This window comes from Cladophialophora carrionii (genome assembly GCF_000365165.1).
Source record: "Cladophialophora carrionii CBS 160.54 unplaced genomic scaffold supercont1.7, whole genome shotgun sequence".
NCBI classification, from domain to species: domain Eukaryota; kingdom Fungi; phylum Ascomycota; class Eurotiomycetes; order Chaetothyriales; family Herpotrichiellaceae; genus Cladophialophora; species Cladophialophora carrionii.
The window spans coordinates 409236-429643 of record NW_008481832.1 but is presented as its reverse complement, the minus strand read 5'-3'; the positions used below and the strand labels follow the sequence as shown (position 1 = coordinate 429643).

General features: G+C 54.5%; 6 protein-coding genes across 6 annotated transcripts; 5 read left to right on the top strand and 1 right to left on the bottom strand.

Annotated features, from left to right (window-relative positions):
* Positions 1–1622: 1622 nt before the first annotated feature.
* G647_08245 (uncharacterized protein) lies at positions 1623–2788 on the bottom strand (the record flags this gene model as incomplete). Its single annotated transcript, XM_008732557.1, has 4 exons — positions 1623–1694; positions 1756–2264; positions 2341–2530; positions 2588–2788. The coding sequence occupies 4 exons, from the start codon at positions 2786–2788 to the stop codon at positions 1623–1625; spliced, it is 972 nt and encodes a 323-aa protein (XP_008730779.1).
* Positions 2789–3357: 569 nt separating this feature from the next.
* On the top strand, positions 3358–4215 carry G647_08244 (uncharacterized protein; the record flags this gene model as incomplete). The annotated part of the gene is made up of 2 exons (XM_008732556.1): positions 3358–4129; positions 4178–4215. 2 exons carry the CDS (start codon positions 3358–3360, stop codon positions 4213–4215), a joined length of 810 nt encoding a protein of 269 aa, XP_008730778.1.
* Positions 4216–4927: 712 nt separating this feature from the next.
* On the top strand, positions 4928–5676 carry G647_08243 (uncharacterized protein; the record flags this gene model as incomplete). Its single annotated transcript, XM_008732555.1, has 4 exons — positions 4928–4982; positions 5055–5110; positions 5164–5205; positions 5308–5676. 4 exons carry the CDS (start codon positions 4928–4930, stop codon positions 5674–5676), a joined length of 522 nt encoding a protein of 173 aa, XP_008730777.1.
* Positions 5677–6870: 1194 nt separating this feature from the next.
* G647_08242 (uncharacterized protein) lies at positions 6871–8415 on the top strand (the record flags this gene model as incomplete). The annotated part of the gene is made up of 3 exons (XM_008732554.1): positions 6871–6968; positions 7029–8153; positions 8241–8415. The coding sequence occupies 3 exons, from the start codon at positions 6871–6873 to the stop codon at positions 8413–8415; spliced, it is 1398 nt and encodes a 465-aa protein (XP_008730776.1).
* Positions 8416–9182: 767 nt separating this feature from the next.
* Positions 9183–10642, top strand: G647_08241 (uncharacterized protein; the record flags this gene model as incomplete). Its single annotated transcript, XM_008732553.1, has 2 exons — positions 9183–9542; positions 9593–10642. 2 exons carry the CDS (start codon positions 9183–9185, stop codon positions 10640–10642), a joined length of 1410 nt encoding a protein of 469 aa, XP_008730775.1.
* Positions 10643–11624: 982 nt separating this feature from the next.
* Positions 11625–18359, top strand: G647_08240 (uncharacterized protein; the record flags this gene model as incomplete). The annotated part of the gene is made up of 5 exons (XM_008732552.1): positions 11625–11911; positions 12032–12320; positions 12384–13365; positions 13414–14036; positions 14088–18359. 5 exons carry the CDS (start codon positions 11625–11627, stop codon positions 18357–18359), a joined length of 6453 nt encoding a protein of 2150 aa, XP_008730774.1.
* Positions 18360–20408: the final 2049 nt, after the last annotated feature.

Below are 20408 nucleotides of genomic sequence, written 5' to 3'. Positions count from 1 at the left end.
GAGCAAGCAGAGCAAGCAGAGCAAGCAGAGCAAGCAGAGCAAGCAGAGCAAGCAGAGCAACAGCAGACGGTACATGTGAAAAGTCCCCCTCGTCAGTCGTGAGATGTATTCCACTTCTGGATCCGGCGTCCCATGTGCTTGCTTTCACTCCTGATTCTATCTTGGTCTCACCTTATCTCATCCCATCCCATCTCCCATCCGATACGAGGTCCATATCTCCTACACGGTTCGAGGCCACAGATACTCAGGGGAAGATAGACTGCCGGTGCGCAGGACGTACTGTACTCGTACCATGTACATTACATTCTCACGAACCCACGCCGCCGCACGCCGCCGCACGCCCTCCTGATCATGTACGTGTACTGTGTACAAGTAATCGTATCACGGGTGTAAGCAAACAGTATTCTATCCTCGATATGGTGGGATGTGGTGGGATGGGATGGGATGGGCGTGAATGGGATCTTCGATGAACGGGATGGACAATTGACGATGGGGAAACGATCGACGAGTCCATCCATCCTGGCAACCCATGTTGCATCCATCTCTCGCTTACGAGCTTACCTTACACAGGTACTTGACCTACTCGTGCTGTACGGGTACAGTACTCGTAGCTCGTACCTCCTACCTGTACCGGGCTCGCTGATCCGGCAATGTTCCGTCCTTACCTTGCTGCTTTGCACTGCACATGCACTCCCACGGGCAACACGGGCAACACGGGTAGGGCGGTAGGCTACGCTCGTTCTGTGGCTACTGTAGGTATCTCGCTAGGTATCTCGCTAGGTATCTCGCTGGGTATTCCGTTTGGAGCAGGTACCAGTACTCGTCGTACTTTATGCCAGAGTACTTGTACGTGAACGCCGGAACTTGCCATCCCACATGTTAACGCCACATGCTTCGTGCACGTGGGCCTACGAGTTACGCCATACTTTATACTTTGGCATGTGAAACTTATGTACCTACAGGTACTTATTCGTACTTACTCGTCCTTCTACTGGTTGGTCGTCGATCGAGTGCCAGAGGAAGTGAAGGTGAGGATAGGTCATGGCGATCCATCTCGAGACGCGCGTTCATCTTGCGGTACATACGGAGAACGCAGTTCGCAGTACCGAGTAATTATGTCCTTGGTCTGATCAATGGGTTTGAAGGTTGGGCAAGTTAATTACAGGGCATACTCGCCCACCGGCCACGCATTTCACCCAGACAAGATGAGATGAGATGAGGTGATAGGATATAAGAGTTGTTTGTGATTGCTTGACCGTGATAAAGTCTCTACGGTACGCGGGTCACTCAGTCACTCAGTCACTCAGTCACGAACCCACTTCAGCACTGAACAACGGACGTGAATTAGATCTGAACTCGGCAGGCTACGCATAAACAAAGGGATAGAGGCATTTTCTCCGGCGGATTCATTCGAGGACAAGACACGACATACCTGTGCGTGCACATTGTATTGTATTGCTGCCGTAAATCGAAACGACTGCACACTAACTTCTGATGTTGTACATTTCTGTCCGCAGACTATCAGCTACGTGTCCATATATTCATGTATTCATGCATCAGACGAGCGGCATCTCGTGCCCGTGCTCGCGCTCAGACTGAGGCTCCCTCGCGGTCGCGCTCACCTAATGCACGTCGGCCCACACGGGAGTTTTGGCAACATACTCCTTCCACGTGGTGAGAGGCTCGTTGAGGATCTAAGTGGGAAAACAACGAGTTAGCCAGCATGAACGAAAGAACAGAGTAGCAATGTCATACCGAATGACTGGCCTTCAGGTCTGCCCCGCCATAATACCCAAACTGCGGCATCAACAGCATATTCTCGAGCATCTCATCCTGGAACGGCTCAGGAAGGCCCTTGCCGGCGAGGATCTTTTTGAACGCCGGCTCGGGGACCTGTTTCGCGGCACCGCCCTGGCCGTCCTTGGTCTTGACGGCCTGGAAGTCGGCAATGATCTGCTCGGGCGTGTAGTAGTCGGTGGCGCCGTAGATGCGCTGGCCCAGCACCTTTTCGCGGTTCAGCAGGATGGCCTTGACGAACTTGCCCGTGTCGTGCTCGGTGTCGAACAGCGGGATCGGCGAGTCCGTGGGGATGGGCAGCGCAAAGCTGTACGGGCCCTGCATGTTGTTCAGGCTCTGGCCGGGGATGTTGGACATGTAGAAGCCGGGCATGAAGAACGTGGCGGGCAGGCCGATGGCGCGGACGTAGTCCTCCACCTCGGCCTTGGAGTCGAAGTGGGCGACTTTCGAGAGCTTGCCGCCGGAGACTATGGAGTATACGAGTGTTAAACTAACCTTCGCGAGAGACTCGGGGAGTAGGTACTGTAGGGTGTCGCAACTCACGCTTCGTGACGTTCATCAGGCTGCTGCAGATGTAGTGCTGCACGCCGACTTCTTTGGCCACGTCGGCCATGTTCTTGCCTTGCTGGATCTCCGCCTCGGCGCTCTTCTTTTCCCAGAAGTTGGTCACGGCGAAGACGGCATATGCTCCTTCGAGAGCCCGGCGGAGAGAGTCCTTGTCGTCGGCGTCGGCCTGGTCGTACGTGTTAGCAGGTCGGGCAGCCACTGATGGATTGGCCGCTGGACTCACCGGCACGCACTCGCAACCCAGCTTGGTGAGCTCCTGGGCAGCTGGCTTGGATGGATCTCTGGTAATGGCACGGATGGAGAACTGCGACGCCGTCTTTGGGTCGCCCAGGATCGATCTCACCACCGAACCACCCTGTTTGCCCGTGGCGCCGAACACCACCACCACCTTCTTGGAGTGGCCGTTGGTGTTCGTGCCGTTCATTTTGGATTTGATGTTGTCGATGATGCCCATGGGGGACTGAAAGTAGATGTATTGATCAATGGGAAGGGTCAAAGTAACTGGAGGTGTTGTGTTTGTTGCTTGACTAAATGAAGTGCACCCCAGTCCTGACGCTCCCGGGGGTTATATATATCGATATTGCACAAAGACATCTCGATCGACAAGCTTCCTTACCCTGGCCACCTCCCTTGCCGTCTGCGATGACATCTGAGGACCAGCATTGCTGCGATCAACGGTCCGCCATCAGGATTGACCACAAACCCGATGATGTATTTGTGAGGAATCTCGGTGTTCGGCCCAGAATGGCGCGACTGATTGGTAAAGCAGGCCTAGACCGAGAGGCAGGGGGGGTGGTGCCAAGGGCGTATCGGGCCGCCTCTTCGGTGAACGAGGCCTGGTGCCTCAGGTGCTCCGACACCATCGCTACAGGGATTAGGAAATAAACCCAAATGACATATGACATGCGACATGGCAGCAACGTTCAGTATTTACGTGGTCCATCTACGGACGAGTCTCCCTAGGACTGTCTTCACTCCCACGACGCAGCCGACATGACTTTCACGATCGGAGACCCAGTACCCACATCTCGCCTGGACGGCAAGGTCGCCCTCGTCACGGGCTCTGGCCGCGGCATCGGACGAGGCATTGCAGTCGAGCTTGGAAAGAGAGGCGCCAAGGTCGTGATCAACTACTCGAGGAGCGTCAAGCCCGCCAACGAGGCCGTGGCCGAGATCACGGCCAGCGGCACCGAAGCCATTGCCATCAAGGCCAACATCTCCAACCCGGACGAGATCACGCAGCTCTTCGAACATGCGAAGTCGCACTTTGGCAAAATCGACATCGTCGTGTCCAACTCCGGCATGGAACACTTTGGGAGCATCGACCAGATCACGCCCGAAGCCTTCGACCAGGTGTTTGGCCTCAACACGCGGGGCCAGTTCTTCGTCGCCCAGAACGCCTACAAGTTCCTCAGCGAGGGGGGACGGCTGATGATGATGTCCTCGATCTCGGCCCACGTGGGTATGAAAGAACATGCGCTGTACTCGGGGAGTAAAGTGGCGGTGGAGGCTTTCGGCCGGTGCTTGACCAAGGAATTCGGACACAAGAAAATCACCGTCAATGTCATTGCTCCGGGCGGCGTCGATACCGACATGGCCGCCGAGGCTGGGTGGAAGTACATCCCGGGAGCCGATCCTTCGTGGACGGCCGACGACATTTCCAAGTGGGTGGCCGAGCGGAATCCTCTGCAGCGGACAGGCAAGCCTCAGGATATCGCTCGCGTGGTTGCTTTCCTTGCGAGTGAGGATGGTGGCTGGATCAACGGTGAGTGTCTGTGGTACAATTGAACTGTTCGAAAGCTGACATTCGCAGGTCAAACGATTACGATCTCAGGAGGTGCTCTGGCGTAACCCGAGGTGGTTAAGTTAGTATCCTAGCATTCAAGCTCTGGAAGACCACTGGCCGGGATTGGCATTGATGTAGAATAGCGTAACAACGCAGTAGCCATGTCAAACATAGAATTCCATTTGAATTGAGTCTCTTACAGCAGCCTTGTTCTAGATGCGATCACGTCGTAAACCCCATGCCATAAGTTTGCACCTTTGTGAGATTCCAGATGCGTGCCAAAGCGCGGCCGCATACATCCCACTCGTATTCACCACGAGCACCCATGCAGTGTATCTGCAAGATGACGCTCGGATCTGCAAACAAAATGTGCCTGGCTAACACACGAGGAGCTCTAACCTAATTACTCCGTCAAACCTATTGTGGTCCCTGTCCATCATTGTATCCGTTGAAAGCCCCCGAAAACGGTCACCGAAGCAAGGCTGGGCGCCCAAGACCCCTTCTCCCCCTTCCCATGGCATTCGTGGATGGTCGCATGGAGATGGCATACGCTCCTCAGACCGATAAAATGGAGTTTAGGACAGGACAACGAAATCCGCGTCATCGTCATCATCATCTGCATCTCCACTCGCGATATCCATATCATAATATCTACAGGCGAGCAGTACAAACAGCATTCGAGCATTCGACCACGGAACTTAACCCTCTGCCACAATTATACCTACGATCGAACCTAGAATCATCCAACCATAACATAGACATACCATAGTCATCACAATGGGTTCCATCAGCTCGATGCCTCCTATCGGCAAGGAGAGAATCACATTTGAGGGTACGATACCTTACGCACCCAAGATCTTTCGTATCACACATTGAAGACGCTATCTAACACGCCCTTCCCCAGAATGGCTCGACTGCAGCGGCGTGCTCTACGACTGGGCCGACTGCTACGACAACAAGGTAGGGGCGGGCCACACCGGCGAGTTAACGCATGCTAACGAGCGACACCACAGAACTGGTACGGCTTAATGGACATTATCGCGCCAAAACTCACGGTACGTGGAATTTGAGTTTAGATCACAGCACTGCTCACGCCGCTGCCCTCATCTCTACGTCGCTACATACCCACCCACTCACGCAATTACTGACCCCCGCAGATCGACTACGACAAAGTCAATAACGCCAAATTCACCGACCTCCCCTCGGAAAAGTACATTGAGATGATGGCCGACCCGCTGTTCCTGGGCGACGAGCTCATCTCGTCGCAGCACCTCATCGGCGCGACAAAGTGGGAGAAGGTGTCGGACGAGGAGATTGTCTCACACCACCAGTCGCGCGCCGCGCATCAGCGGTTCGAGGACGTCCGGCGCAAGGACGTTGCCGTCAAGGGCCACGGCCATGGGACCGTCACCACTTTTTACAAAAAGGTCGATGGCCGCTGGAAGTGGGCGGGCATCAAGACAAAGGTCATTTGGAATGAGTTTGATTTTGAGCATGTCTTTCGCGGCGTCGCGGGCAAGGAGTGAGTGAGTCAGCCGGAGGAGCCGTGAGAGGGGAGTGGAGTGGAGGGCGGAGGGGAAGAGACGAGGGGGACTTGAGTCCGCGATCATTTGCATCTATTTTGCATCGTGTGTATGACGCAGTACTCGTACATTATAGTAACTTCGCGAGGGGAGAGAGAGAGCATACGAGAGGAGGAATGGAAAGAGATGAAACGGGATTGTTATGGCTTGCTATTCGCCAGCCTTGTCGGTTGGGCCACGTCAGGGGTTCAGCCTTGCTGTCCGGAGTAAAGGACCTCGAACTTGCAACGTGGTCTGGATAGATGGAAACCTCATGGACTGCGAGCACAAGCCTTCATCAGCTAGTGAGTGCGGCGTGTTCCTGCGTCACTAGTCCAAAGACGGACTATCCGCGGTGTATGCCAATATCAGCTTGCGAGTCTACACGATGATTTCTTGCGGCCTAACACATCGCCGTGATTACCCACCAACCGTTCAATCGTCATGGCTCCGGCCTGTCGTGGGATACTGTGAATGTGGCATCTCCTGTTTCCATAGGATCTACTCTCTTAATGTCGATCTTGCTCCTAGCTGAGACTCCCAAGCTACCTCGTATCGGTCCAAAGACTGCGGCCCGTGATATGCATTCGGTCACCGATGTCTCCACAACGGCATGGCAAAAGCTCCCAAACCCATTCGGCATGGTCAATGACGACGCAGTGTGATCAGCTACACGAGGTGGCTTGGAGCTTGCAAGATGAATATCGGGAGCTCCATTATAAGATGCAACGGAAACGCGCAGACGCGAGCCGTTCCTGCGTGCCTTGAAGTTGTGCCACCCAATTTGATCCCCCGTGCTTTTGAGAGTTGATTGAGTGGCTTGTTGGCCGGCGGAAACTGCCATTTCTCCCGTCCTTCGATCCTCGAGTGTCCATCCCGATACCCCAGAACTCGCGCAGAAATGCTCTGGAAGTACATATTCGGTTACCTGCTGGTCAGCGGCGTGGCCGCAGCGCCGGGGTCAAATTTCAAAGCGCTCCAACAATGTGTTACCGGCGCGCTCGCAGCGGGGGGCAATGCCGCCCACCGTATCCAAACCCCTGCAAATTCGACATGGGAGGACGCATTCGTTGGTGCAATCATGTGAGGAAATGGTGATCGTCCGTTTTGGCGCTATCGTGGCTTACCATTGTGTGAAGCAAGCCCGAGACTCCCGCTATGGTAGCTTTCGCCGAGAGCTTTACTGAAGTAGGCGCGTTGATGGGGTGCGCCAACACCACTGGATATCAAGCCGTGCCTCGATCGGGCCGCCACCAGTAAGTCCTCCTAATCTGGCCTTGCTACTGGATGACTGTAGGAACTCTGACAAGTTACAGTTTCGAAGGCTGGTCCGCGTTGAACGGCTCCCTGGTCATTGACGTTTCGTCGCTCAGTTATGTCAAAGTGTCCAGCGACCTCAGTACTGCCACGATCGGAGCTGGCACGAACCTCGGTCAAATATACACTGAATTGAGCGTGGTGAACAAGACTTTCCTCGGCGGCATCTGCCCCACGGTCGCTCTGGGAGGATATCTGGGCATCGGAGGGTACAGTCTGCAGCACCGGGACCTTGGGATCGCAGTCGACCAAGTTCTGTCCTTCAAGGCGATCTTGGCCAGTGGAGAGCTTGTCACGGTGTCCCCCACCTCGCATCCCGACTTGTGGTTTGCTGCCCGAGGAGGCGGAGTCTATGCCATCATCGTCGAAGCCACAGTCAAGATCCTCACTTTGCCGCGTTCTGCCATGGTTGTGGGCTTCTATAACAACACGCAGACCCGGTATGAAGTCGCCAGGAAGTGGCTTGACTGGGCTCCGACGGCGCCAAGGGAGCTTACCACCCAGCTGAATGTGTACAGTAACAGGACTCATTTAATCGGTTGGTACTTGGGTGGTACAGTCGAGCAGCTGCGAACCGCCCTGAACGAATCCGGTCTCCTAGATATCCAGGACGGTGTCGTCGCCATCGACGGGGATTGCAGCACGGCGAACTCGCGCATGTATTGGCAGGATCCTCAAACCAGGTGTACCGACGATGCGACAGCGTATCAGGCTTTCCTCAAAGTTTACAACACCGAGTCCATCAACCTCGCGCCGATTCCGAATCAGCCAGTCTTCCGTTTGGACAACACACCGGCGCTTCCTTCCGAGCCGGTCGCCGTGCCCTGGCCCAGATTCGGCGTCATCAGCAAGACATACTTCACCCTGAAGAGCCGGCCCATCTCGAATGACACGCTGAGAGAGCTCATCAACCGATCTGGCGCCCTGAGCGACGACGCCGGCTTCTGGGGGGAGTGGACTAGCTTCGGCGTCGCCAATCCCACTACCACATCCTCATTCCCCTGGTTGGGCGAAGCCCAAACGTTGATGAGAATGGAGATGAGTTCTCCGGAGAATATCACGCTGTACAACCAAAACCGTGCGTGGTTGTTGGATTTCGAGAAGTTCTTCCGTCCCAGAGTAGGGTGAGTAGTTGACCCTTTCTTTGGTGGTTCCGTTTGCCTTGCGCTTCTGCTAGTTTTGGCATGTTGCTGACTCGATGTTTCCTGCAGCAACGCCAGCTATGCTGGGTATGTCGATATCGACATCACGGTCAACCCCTTGACCGCGTTTTATGGCAACAACACCTGTCGTCTGATTGATATCAAGCAAAAATATGACCCCAACAACTTTTTCCGTAATCCCTTCTCCGTCCCAACCAAAGTTCCGAAGGGATTGAGCTGCTGAGAACGCAGGAGGATGGAGATTGGCTTTGGACGCATGTGGCGGTCATGGTTGTGAATTTCTGTAAAATGAATGCCAATCACAACCTGGAGAGCGAATGTAATGGCAGGGATGCCCGGTAGAAAACAAGGTCAATTGGGACTCCTCAATGAGACCCGAAATCCATAGTACCCTGGTGTTGATGAAGCATTCTTGAGCTCTTCTGACTCCCATTCGAGCTAAGGCGGATACTCTGTCAGTACGGAAAGCGTCTCTTGTTTTTCGTGCTTTCTAGGAATAGTCAGGTTGGGATCGGAAAGCCACGGGGGACTGTCGTCTGTAAAACCATGTCTTGTGCCTGCATCCAAAGATACGCGTCGACAACAGGCAGTGGCGTGCCAATGCTCCTTCAATCCACCGCTGTGATGTCAGCGAGTGAGTCAGGGTGTTTGTAAAAGATCGAAAATCAAACACATAGTGGATCGGGCCAATAGGCATCCTGGAGGTTCCACAAGGCTTCGGTCACCGTGTAGTGTTCCGAGCCTGGCAGCCTTACACCACGACAAAGCCAAGATGGTAATACCCCTTCCAGACCGACCACCTAACGGCAATACGAATGACATCAACCCCGCTGGTGTGATGGTCGAATATATCACGTTGGAAACGAGGCAGCTGTCGGCAAGATTGTCAGTCTTCTGATGTTAGCACAAAGAACGAACCTCACTCCCATTGAATTTCATCCCATCATCATTCACACCCATAACCAAGCTTGATAACTTTTCATCGTCAACATGAGCAAATTCTGGCCCAAGAAACCCTTCTCCATCGCCATTGTTGGTGGTGGGCTCGCCGGTCTCAGTTTGGCCAGAGGTCTCCTCCGCCGCGGCGTTAGCTGCCAGGTGTTCGAAGGTGCCCCTGCGTTCGCTGATATTGGAGCCGGACTCAGCTTTGCTGTGAATTCCATCGAGGCGCTCAGATTGGTCGATCCAGAGTCATATGAATGCTTTGTCAAGCGATGCAATGAGATGTCAGAGAAGGAAGATGTATACATGACCTACCGCGACGGAAATGCAGAAGACAACCACGCACTTACGACATTGTTCTGCAAAGGCTCTGGACAGCAAGCCGTGCACCGCACACTGCTAGTCAAGGTACGAATAACCAAACCGAGCTCATCTTGCAGACTTCTCACGTGTCGCAGGATATGGTGGCCCTGATGCCCGAAGGCACATGGCATATGGACAAGAGATTGGTGTCCATCGACGAGAATCCGTCCGGCGGAGTGACCTTGACCTTTGACGATGGCACAATGTTTGATGCAGACGCAGTGGTGGGCGCCGACGGTATCAAATCCAGAACTCGACAGCTTCTCTTGGGAGAAGACAATCCCGACGCCAAGCCCAAGTACTCTGGAGAGTTCGGATACCGCAGCCTCGTCCCGATGGACAAGGCTGTGGATGTTTTGGGCGAGGACTTCGCAAAGAACGGCAATGTCAATATCGCCGATGGCGCCTTGACCACAACATATCCAGTCGAAAAGGGAACTATGCTCAACGTTGTGGCTGCCCGTGACCAGCCCACGTGGGACGATGCAAATTGGGTTGTCCCTGCCAACAAGCAGATGGTCGAGGAAGAGTTCAAGAGCACCGGTCCCCAGATGCAAAAGGTTGTTTCGCTCCTAGAAAATCCTCAGAAATGGTCCCTGTGGCATCACCCGGCTGCCGACACCTTTTACCGAGGGCGCTTCTGCATTATTGGCGATGCTGCTCATGCAGCCACTCCTCACCAGGGAGCCGGTGCAGGCCAAGCGTTCGAGGATGCCTTGGTGCTCGCCAAACTCCTCGCCGACGAGAATATCAAAACGGCTGACGACATCGAGCAAGCATTCGCGGCGTTTGACGCCATTCGTCGCCCACGTACTCTGAAGATTGTCGATACTAGCCGCGAAAACGGTGAAATCTGCATGAAGAAGGGTGAGACGACAGGGACCGATTTGCAAAAGATCAAAAACAACCTGGACAAGAGGTTCGAGTGGATCTGGTACGACGATCTCAACGGCCAGGTTGATGAGGCCAAGGACAAGTTGAAGGACTTGAAAGGGCCGGAAAACTTCGACGTAGACACAAGAACTCCTTCACAGCGGGGGCTTTTGGATGAGTCGACCGTTGAGGCCACGTACCGGCCTGCGATCCTCAGGAATGAGAGCTTGTCCCAAATGGGTACCATGGCTACGTCGAGCGTGATGGTCTGAAGTAGCGAACCAGAATTCGCACTCACCGGGTTCTTTTGCAGATCTTGCGGGTTGTACGGGTTGTACGGGTTGCCTAGAGCGTTAGCTGTACCAGCATAGACACAATATATTGGAATGGCGAGATTTTGACATGATCTTCCTAGCAAATCCTCCTACTGGGGCGTCGAAAAGCTCAGGACTGATGGGAAAAAAATGAGCAGTGCTCGTTATGAGCGGCCCACACGGAATGCCCAATGGAAGTGGCTACCTCGTCAAGCCTGCCAATGCTCGATCCTAGTGCCCGCATCGTAGATTTGGGTAGGACGACTTTGGGACCCGACGACGTTGGAGGAATTGCCACAGCTGAACTCGAAATCGACAGGAATAGAACGTTGACCTATAACGATCGAGGGACCATGTGGGGACGGTTGCGTTGCCCAGAAGTGACCGGCGAGCGAAGTTCGGCGGATATACGCATTGACAAGGACCCGTGATGACAGCAAGGCGAAAGTCCAGACCCTGCGATGCCGTCGGCTGGCAATACGGTCTTTGATGTCGTCATATGCTGGATTCGCCGGGTCAGAGATTGTGCCGGAGCTGCTGAAACCTTTGACCGGGCTGCTGATGAGCTGTCGGGTTCGTAGTATGGCTTAATCCATATGCGCTAATGGCAAAGGAGAGGACAGTCCCCATGTGTAATCGGACGTGCCTATCAAGCTTGTTGGCTGGGTCTCGTTGCCTGCACACTCAAATCAGCCTCCACACGTCACCGCAATGTGGCTGATTCGCATGTGCTCGTTGTCGTAATTTCTCATCGCCCCATGCTGTCGGTGGCCGATATTCCGCAGACTCGAGGGACTCGATAGTCCATTTGGTGAATTGAAGCAGTAGAAAAGCGGTTTGGGCGCGCCTTGAGCTTGAGAGCTTGATAGACTCAGTGATCAAACCTGGAATCAATGTTTCCATGTGCCTGCCATTTTCTAGTGCAGACCTTCCAACCACTATGGGACGGGACATCAAGGTCCTCGTATTTGGAGACCAGTCGGAAGAAAGACTCGACGATCTACGCCAGCTGGTCACAGTTAGCGACAACCCGCTCCTGACCACCTTCTTCGACAAGGCCTATATCACCCTGCGAGAGGAAGTCAACCACCTCCCTTTTCTGACCAAAGGCTTGCCGGGTTTCACGAGCATAGAGACTCTCCTATGGCGGTATGGGGAGGCCGGTGTGCGACACCCAGCAATTGAGAGCGCATTGGTGTGCATTCATCAGATTGCCACGTTGTTGAGGTGAGTTTCGAGTGAGAACAAGCGGGGTAGCGTGCCAAGCCGGTTCGGTGGAGCAAGGATTCCCCGAACAGCACTACGTCCGAGCATATCAGCCACTTCGCTAACACATTACATTCTCAGACACTTTGGAGATGGATCCGAAGTCTATCCTAAGCCCGCAGATACACGGCTTGTGGCATCATGCACCGGTCTACTGTCCGCGGCGGCAGTCAGCTGTGCACGTACCTACCGAGAGCTTGTATCCATTGCGGTAGAGACTCTCAAGCTTGCCTTCAGAGTTGGCGCGCAGGTTGCCCAGGTCTGCGATGAGATCGAGCAGACATCTCTACCATTATGCTGGGCAGCAATCTTCCCCGGCGTGGGCAAAGAAGATGCGTTCCTGGCCCTGGAGGAGTACGCCGAGAAAACCGTGAGTCTTCCAGATATGCAATGCACCCTGGCCGCTTCAGCCTCTGATCGACTTTACAAACAGGGCATCCCTCCGACCAGCAGACCTTATGTTTCTGCAACCAGTCTCAACTCGGTCACAATCAGTGCACCGCCTGGAGACCTGGAGAATCTGATTGAAGCCAAAATCTTCAATTCCTCTAGACCAATTCGCCTCCCCATTTTTGGCCCATATCATGCTCCTCACTTCTACAATGATGAGATTGTAGCTTCTCTGGCGGCTTCGATTGAGGATTCAATCACTGGTGAGTGGGAAGCACGGATCCCAATCATCAACAACGGCAAGCACAACGCCTACGAGGCGTCAAATTTCCGTCAATTGGTGGAAGAAGTCTTGGAGGACATCCTTTTTAAGCCCCTCCACTGGGAAAGACTGTGCGACAACTGTGTCGCGAGTGTGGCCTCAGCCGAGCCAGAACAGTGCCGGGTCGTTCCCATAGGCGCCAAGAATGCCTCAGCTAGTCTTGTCAACGCCTTGAACCAAAAGGCCTCGTTCAAGATTATGGTCGACAACCGCAAGACGGAAGCTACCGACGAGCCAAAGGAACCAGACCCCATCGGAAGTCGTGGCAAGCCAAAGATCGCCATCGTTGGTATGGCTGGCAGGTTCCCTGATGCCATGAGTCCCAGTCTATTTTGGGACCTTCTCAAAAAAGGCCTGGACGTTCACCGAGAAGTCCCGCCTGATCGATTCGACGCCCAAGCACACTACGATCCCGCCGGAAAGCGCAAAAATACCAGTCACACTCCATATGGATGTTTTATTGAGCATCCTGGTCTCTTTGACTCACGATTCTTCAATATGAGTCCCAAAGAAGCGGCCCAGACGGACCCTATGCACCGCTTGGCACTCTTAACTGCATATGAAGCACTGGAGATGTCAGGGTTTGTGCCTAATAGGACACCCTCAACAAAGGTCGACAGGGTCGGCACGTTCTATGGACAGACCTCTGACGACTGGCGTGAGATTCAAGACGGACAGAACATCCAGACGTATTTCATTCCAGGTTAGTGGTTCTTATCCTGATCCTCCACTCCTTGCTGACTCAGTACAGGGGGCGTAAGAGCTTTTGCGCCGGGTCGTATCAACTACCACTTTGGCTTCTCAGGGCCTAGCTTCAGCGTTGACACGGCATGTTCTTCCAGCCTTGCCGCTATCAATATTGCTTGCAATAGCCTCTGGCTTGGGGACTGTGACACCGCCCTCGCGGGTGGACTCAACGTGTTGACGAATCCCGACATCTTCTCAGGTCTCTCTCGCGGACAGTTTCTGTCCAAGACTGGGAATTGCAAAACCTTCGATGATGGCGCTGATGGTTATTGTCGCGGCGACGGTGCCGGCACGGTCATCCTGAAACGTCTCGAAGATGCTGAGGCTGACAACGACCCGATTCTGGCTGTCATCCTAGGCACAGGTACCAACCACTCGGCCGATGCGGTCTCAATCACTCACCCTCATGCCGGCGCTCAAGAGTATCTCTTCAAGAAAGTGTTGACGGAATCAAGCCTCGACCCTCACGATGTGTCGTACGTGGAAATGCATGGCACTGGCACACAGGCTGGTGATGCGATCGAGATGGAGTCGGTCTTGAACGCTTTTGCTCCGGCCTCCCGCCAACGCAGTCCAGATCACCCTCTCTATCTTGGCTCTGTCAAAGCTAACGTCGGACACGGCGAGGTAGGGCTTTCTCAGAATTTCTATCCTGAAGGAAACTGACAGTTCAACCAGGCTGCTTCAGGCATCACGGCCCTCGTCAAGATTCTGCTTATGCTCGAGAACAACCTTATCCCCCCTCACTGTGGTATCAAGGGCGAAATAAACCACAACTTTCCTGATCTCGGCGCCCGAAACGTTCACATCTCGCTGGGTCGGGAGACGGCCTGGAGACGGCCTGAAGGCGGCAAACGCAGATTCTTCTTGAACAATTTTAGTGCCGCGGGTGGAAATACCTCCCTTCTCATGGAGGATGGAGCCCAACACCCCTTGGAAGGCGAAGATCCTCGTTCTACAGCCGTTGTTGCGGTTGCTGGAAAGACCAAGAAGTCGTTAGTCGAGAACACGAAGAATCTGATCGGGTATATCTCCGAAAACAAAAATGTCGACCTTCCAAGTCTGTCGTACACAACCACAGCTCGGAGAGAGCACTACTCCTACAGAACTATCGTCACCGGCTCAGATATGGCTCATATCGAATCAGCCCTCAGGAAAGCCCTTGATTCCGAGCCGGCAGCGGTCCCTTCAGGCATCCAGGTCGTGTTTGCGTTCACCGGCCAAGGTTCACACTACACCGGGATGGGCAGACAGCTCTACGAGACCAACAGCCAATTCAGGGCTGACATCCGGCGCTTTGATTTGTTGGCTCGGAATCAAGGATTGCCAGCCATCTTGCCCTTGGTCGACGGCAGCACTGAGATCGAGAAGCTCAGTCCAGTGGTCGTTCAAACTGGCGCCGTCTGCGTCCAAATTGCGCTCGTTCGCCTCTGGCAATCATGGGGCATCAAACCTGCGGCTGTGATCGGCCACAGCCTGGGAGAATATGCGGCGTTGCAAGCTGCAGGTGTCCTTTCAATCAATGATGCTATCTTCTTGACGGGTACACGAGCCAAGTGCCTCGAAGCACATTGCACTCAAAACACTCACGCCATGTTGTCAGTTGTTGCCTCGGTCGAAGAGATTGAGAGCTTCATTGATAGCAAGACCCTCGAGATTGCCTGCATCAATGGCCCGAAGGCCACCGTAATCAGTGGCGAGTCTTCCAACATCGACAAGCTAAAGGAGCAAGTGTCTGCGAAGGGTATGAAGTCCACCAAGCTGGCAGTGCCATTCGCCTTTCATTCCGCCCAGGTGGAGCCTGCTCTTGACGACTTTGAATCTGCTGCTGCAGGAGTCACCTACAATGCCCCCAAGATCCCGCTGATCGCTCCACTCTTGAGCACTGTGGTTACCGAGAAAGGAACCATCAACGCAGAGTATTTGAGACGCCATTGCCGCGAACCCGTCAAGTTCTTGGGTGCTCTTCAAGCTGCGAAGGAGAAGGGCGTTGTCAAGGACAAGTCTCAATTCGTCGAGATCGGCGGCCACTCCATTTGCAGTGGTATGGTCAAATCCGTCCTCGGCTCAACGACAGTGGCCCTTCCATCCTTGAAACGAGACGAGGACGTCTACAAGACGCTTACAGGAACCCTGTCTGCTCTACACATGGCTGGTCTCAAAATCAACTGGAACAACTACCACGAGAGTTTCCCCAGGTGCCATCACTGCTTGAAGCTGCCGACATATGCTTGGGACGCCAGTAACTACTGGATCGAGTACGAGAACAACTGGACGCTCACCAAAACCAACGTGGCCGCAAATGACCAAGACAGCCAGACCACAAAGCTCAGCACAAGCACAGTCCAACGAATTGTTACAGAGAAATTCCAGGGCCAAACTGGGACGCTGACCACGGAAACCGACATCTCCAAGCCGGAGCTTGAGGAAACCATCAAGGGTCACCTCGTCAATGGCTCGGCCTTGACGTCCAGTGCTGTCTATGCAGACATGGCCCTGACCATCGGGGACTATGTCCACCGCAAATTACAGCCTGAGATCGAGGGTTTTGCGTTGAACTGCGCCAACATGGTCGTTGAGAAGCCTCTCATCTTCAAAGGTGGGGAGCAGCTCCTGCGTGTGGACTGCGAGGCAGATCTTACGCAGGCAATTTGCCATATGACATTCTACAGTGTTGGTCCAAAGGGCCAGAAGCTCTTGGAGCATGCTCATTGCGAGGTGCGATATGGAGATTCCAATTCGTGGTCAAAGGAGCTAGCTCGACAGCAGTATTTGGTGCAGAGTCAAGTGGACCGCCTTCTGCAGATGGGCCAGAACGGCGTACTCAGCCGGCTGCAACGCAAGATGGCCTACAAGCTGTTCTCTGCCCTCGTTGACTACCAAAATGCTTACAAGGGAATGGCAGAGGTCATCCTCGACAGTCCCTTGCGGGAAGGGACCGCCAGGATCGAACTCCAGACTGGCAGTGCGGGTAATTTCTACATGCCGCCTTACCACATCGACAGCCTCTGTCATCTTGCAGGCTTCATCATGAACGCCAATGACGAACTCGATTCGGCACAGACCGTGTATGTCAACCACGGTTGGGACTCGTTGCGCTTCTTTGAGAAGCCATCGCCATCGAAGACTTACCGCTCCTACGTCAGAATGCAACCTACTGGTCCCGATTCCAAGGACTATTCTGGCGATGTCTTTGTCTTCGACGCAGAGGGCAACATCGTTGGGCAGATTGGAGGCCTGACCTTCCAATTCCTACCCAAGCAAGTTCTCGACCGAGTCTTGCCTCCCGCTGGCGGTAAGGCAACAGCTGCTCCAGCGCCAGCCAAGAAACCGGCCTCCGAGCCGAAGAAGACTGCGCCGAAAGCCACAGCCAAGCCAAAGGTAGCTCCTTCCGGTCCAAGCATCATGAACAAGGCACTCAACATCATGGCTGAAGAGATCGGCGTGTCCGTTGACGAGTTGACCGATGACACTGATCTCGGTGCCTTGGGGGTTGACTCGTTGATGAGTCTGACCATCTCGGGCAAGTTCCGGGAAGGGCTGGACATTGAAATCCCCTCCACCCTGCTGGCCGATTCCGAGACATTCAAGCAGGTGAGGGACTTCTTGACCCAGTTCGAGTCCAAGGATGGAGGCGATGCCACGCCTTCCTCGCCGTCAGCAGGTTCTTCGGACGATTCTAGGTCTTCCACTCCCGCTGCAGCGGATACCGAGTCCATGACCTCAGCCTCCCAGCCCGATGAGAAACCAAGCGGGGAGGCTGGTGGCAAGCTCGAGGCCATCCGCGCCGCCATCGCCGAAGAGACTGGCATGGATCCGTCCGAAGTTACGTCGGACATGGACCTTGAAGCCATGGGCATCGACTCTTTGATGTCTCTCCAGATTTTGGGCATCCTCCGAGAAGACAAGGACATCGACCTCCCACCCTCGTTCTTCAGCGACCATGCCACCTTCGGCGACATCGAAAAGGCCATGGGTGGGGAAGGTACGCAGGCCTCCAAGCCCAAACTGCCCGCCAAGTCCGAGGAGATGTCGACCGAGCAGGTCGTTGCCGAGATGCAAACCAACAAGGGCCAACAATCAGCTGGACCCCCGAAGGAGCAACAGGCGGCCCCAGCGCCCAGCGCCCAGAAGAAGACCTACAGGGCATCATCGGTCCTGTTGCAAGGTAATCCCAAGACGGCCACGAAGACGGTGTTCATGTTCCCCGACGGCTCCGGCTCCGCCATCAGCTACGCCACCATCCCGCCGATCTCGCCCAAGGACGTTGCCCTGGTCGCTCTCAACTGCCCTTACATGAAGGACCCGGAGGCATTCGAGGGCGGGATCCCCGGAGTCACAGCTTTGTACCTGGAAGAGATCCGTCGTCGCCAGCCCCAGGGACCTTACATCCTCGGGGGCTGGTCCGCAGGGGGTATCTGCGCCTACGAAGCCTGCCTGCAACTGTCGGCCATGGGCGAATCAGTCGAGAAGCTCATCTACCTGGACGTGCCGTGTCCGCTTCCACCCCAGGCACTCCCACCGCGGCTGCACCACTTCTTCGACTCGATCGGTCTGCTGGGCCAGGAAGGCGAAGCCCCCGACTGGCTGATCCCGCACTTCACCGCCACCATCAAGGCCCTCAGCAGCTACCGTCCCCGCGTGATGGATCCGGCCAAGGAGTCCATCCCGACCGTGTACACTGTCTACGCGCAGGACGGCGTGTGCAAGCACGACGACGACCCACGCCCGGAGCTCACGCCCGAGGACCCGCCGCATATGAAATGGCTGCTCTTCAACCGTGAGGACTTTGGGCCGCTGGGCTGGGAGAACCTGTTTGGCGGCTCCGACCGTATTGTCGGCTTGGAGTCGATCCCCAACGTCAATCACTTTACGATGATGCGCGAGCCCATGGTCAGCGAGATTCCCAGCCGGATTCGCAAAGCTCTAGGCGTGAGTGGCGATGAGTGAGTGCAGAGAGGGGAAGCAGAGCAACTGGAGAGGAGGGGAGGATGGGTTGGGAGACGAACAAGTCACCAGAATGTCCACATTTTATTGTACCAACAGGCCAGATGGGAGAAGAAAGAGGAAAGAAGAAAGGAGCAAGAATGTAAAAGATTGTCGCGCATCTTGTGTTGTCAGGAGAGCATGAATCACTCTTGTGGTGTGCACGGCGTAGGAGATAGATTACGTACATCGAATATTAGACACTCCACAAGCCTAAGCCCCCTGTTTCTTATACCCTTACCCAGTACCGAGTACGCAGTGCATGTTATTGGTGTTGACCACTGTGCTGTGCTGTTGTATGCTGTGCTGCACAGTGCACTCCAACGCAGAGATGTCATCTAAGCACGAAAGATCAGCTATCAGCCAGTGTTTGCCCTACATAGTTAGCGATCCCAGGAGAGGGTTCCCAACCTACACAGTCACTTACCTACATACTCCGTGCTCTACATGTACTGCGTGAGCCTGTAATCATCTCCCATGAACACTGTGGGCGTACATCCTCCGTGCCCTACGCTATACTATACAAGCCTGTGACTATTTTCCGACAGCACACCAATGTAGGCGACGAGCAATCAAAGTGCATGCCCCGGGCCGAATGGATATCTTCTCAGTGCTACTGGTACGAGGTAAGCACTCTGTGTCTGCTTTCTACGGAAGCTGTAGCTGTAGCTGTGTCTGTGTCTGTGTCTGTGTCTGTAGCTGTGTCTGTGTCTATAGCTGTGTCCTTGACCACGCCCAAGCCCATGCCCCCTCCATGGGAAGCTTCCGCAATGGCCCCGGACCCAGCCAGCATTCGCGGCCGATCAACGAGTCTCCTGTACCTGGTAGTCTCCAGCGAGTCTCCTTCGGGGATATCTCGCAAGATACAGGACCATGCCATACCGTACCATACTATACGACGTAAATTTTGAATTGGCGACGACGTGCAATTCAAAGGCCAGCCCTTCGCTGGTATCACGCACGAAAATGCACCCACTGATTGCATGCGGGGACGGGCCGGTTTGAAGGAATCAATCTTACACAGTACGTACGGGGTGGGTAGGTTCGATTTAGGCCTTAGACGCCGTGGCCGTGGCCGTGGCCATCAACGTCACGGCATCAGGGTCACCTCTAACTACAGCATCGTACCGTATACTGTACGCTGGACCAGAACCTCATTGCCAGCCAGGCCGCCGGTCTTCATCGTTCCAGTTCAGCGATAGCGCTACTCCGCCACTCGTAGGGATACCGACCCGTTCTGCATTCTCGTCCCGGTAGCATCAATGATGCTTGCTGCTTGCTTTCTGCTTATGAACGGGTCGGGGCCGGGGCCGAGCCATATGACTCACTCAGCCGTGAGGCGTCGTCTTCGGAGGAGGAGGATCTTGTTGCCAGTTCAGTCCACAGTCCAAAGTCCACAGTCCACAGTCCACAGAGACGTCGCGTCTCCTGACGGAGGCGTTGCAATCGCGATCACACCGTACCGGTGGTCTCGGTAGGTATCGAGGCCGCCAGATCTCCTCTCATCGCCGTGCCGCGTACGGAGTACTGAGTACACAGACAAGTCCTCCGTCATTTTGCCCGCGTAGCTGAAATCTGTACGGAGTACACTACCTGGTACTGTGTATATCGGCGCCAGGCACGTTCCCAGTGGGCTTTCTGCTTCATGAGGTCAGTTGTTGCGAGATGGATCAGCTCCAAGACCTTGGATTCACACATTATTACACCATCACACTGTCGCGCTGTCACACTGTCATACTGTCATACCATCACACCATCACACCATCACGATGCCGTGTCTGGCTTTGACCATTGATATCTCCGTTTATGACCACACTCTCAGATTGAATATGTAGAGGGAAGCTATATTTCTTACTTGCAGACACTCACCTTATCTATCCTTGAAGTCGTCGGGTGAAAAATTAGCGCAAACTAATGCAAAGAATAAGCTGCGGCGTTCTCTTTCGCCCGTCAGAAAGTAGCTAACCCGTTTACGCCATGCTCAAGGGGTTCCAGGATATCCTTTCTGTACAT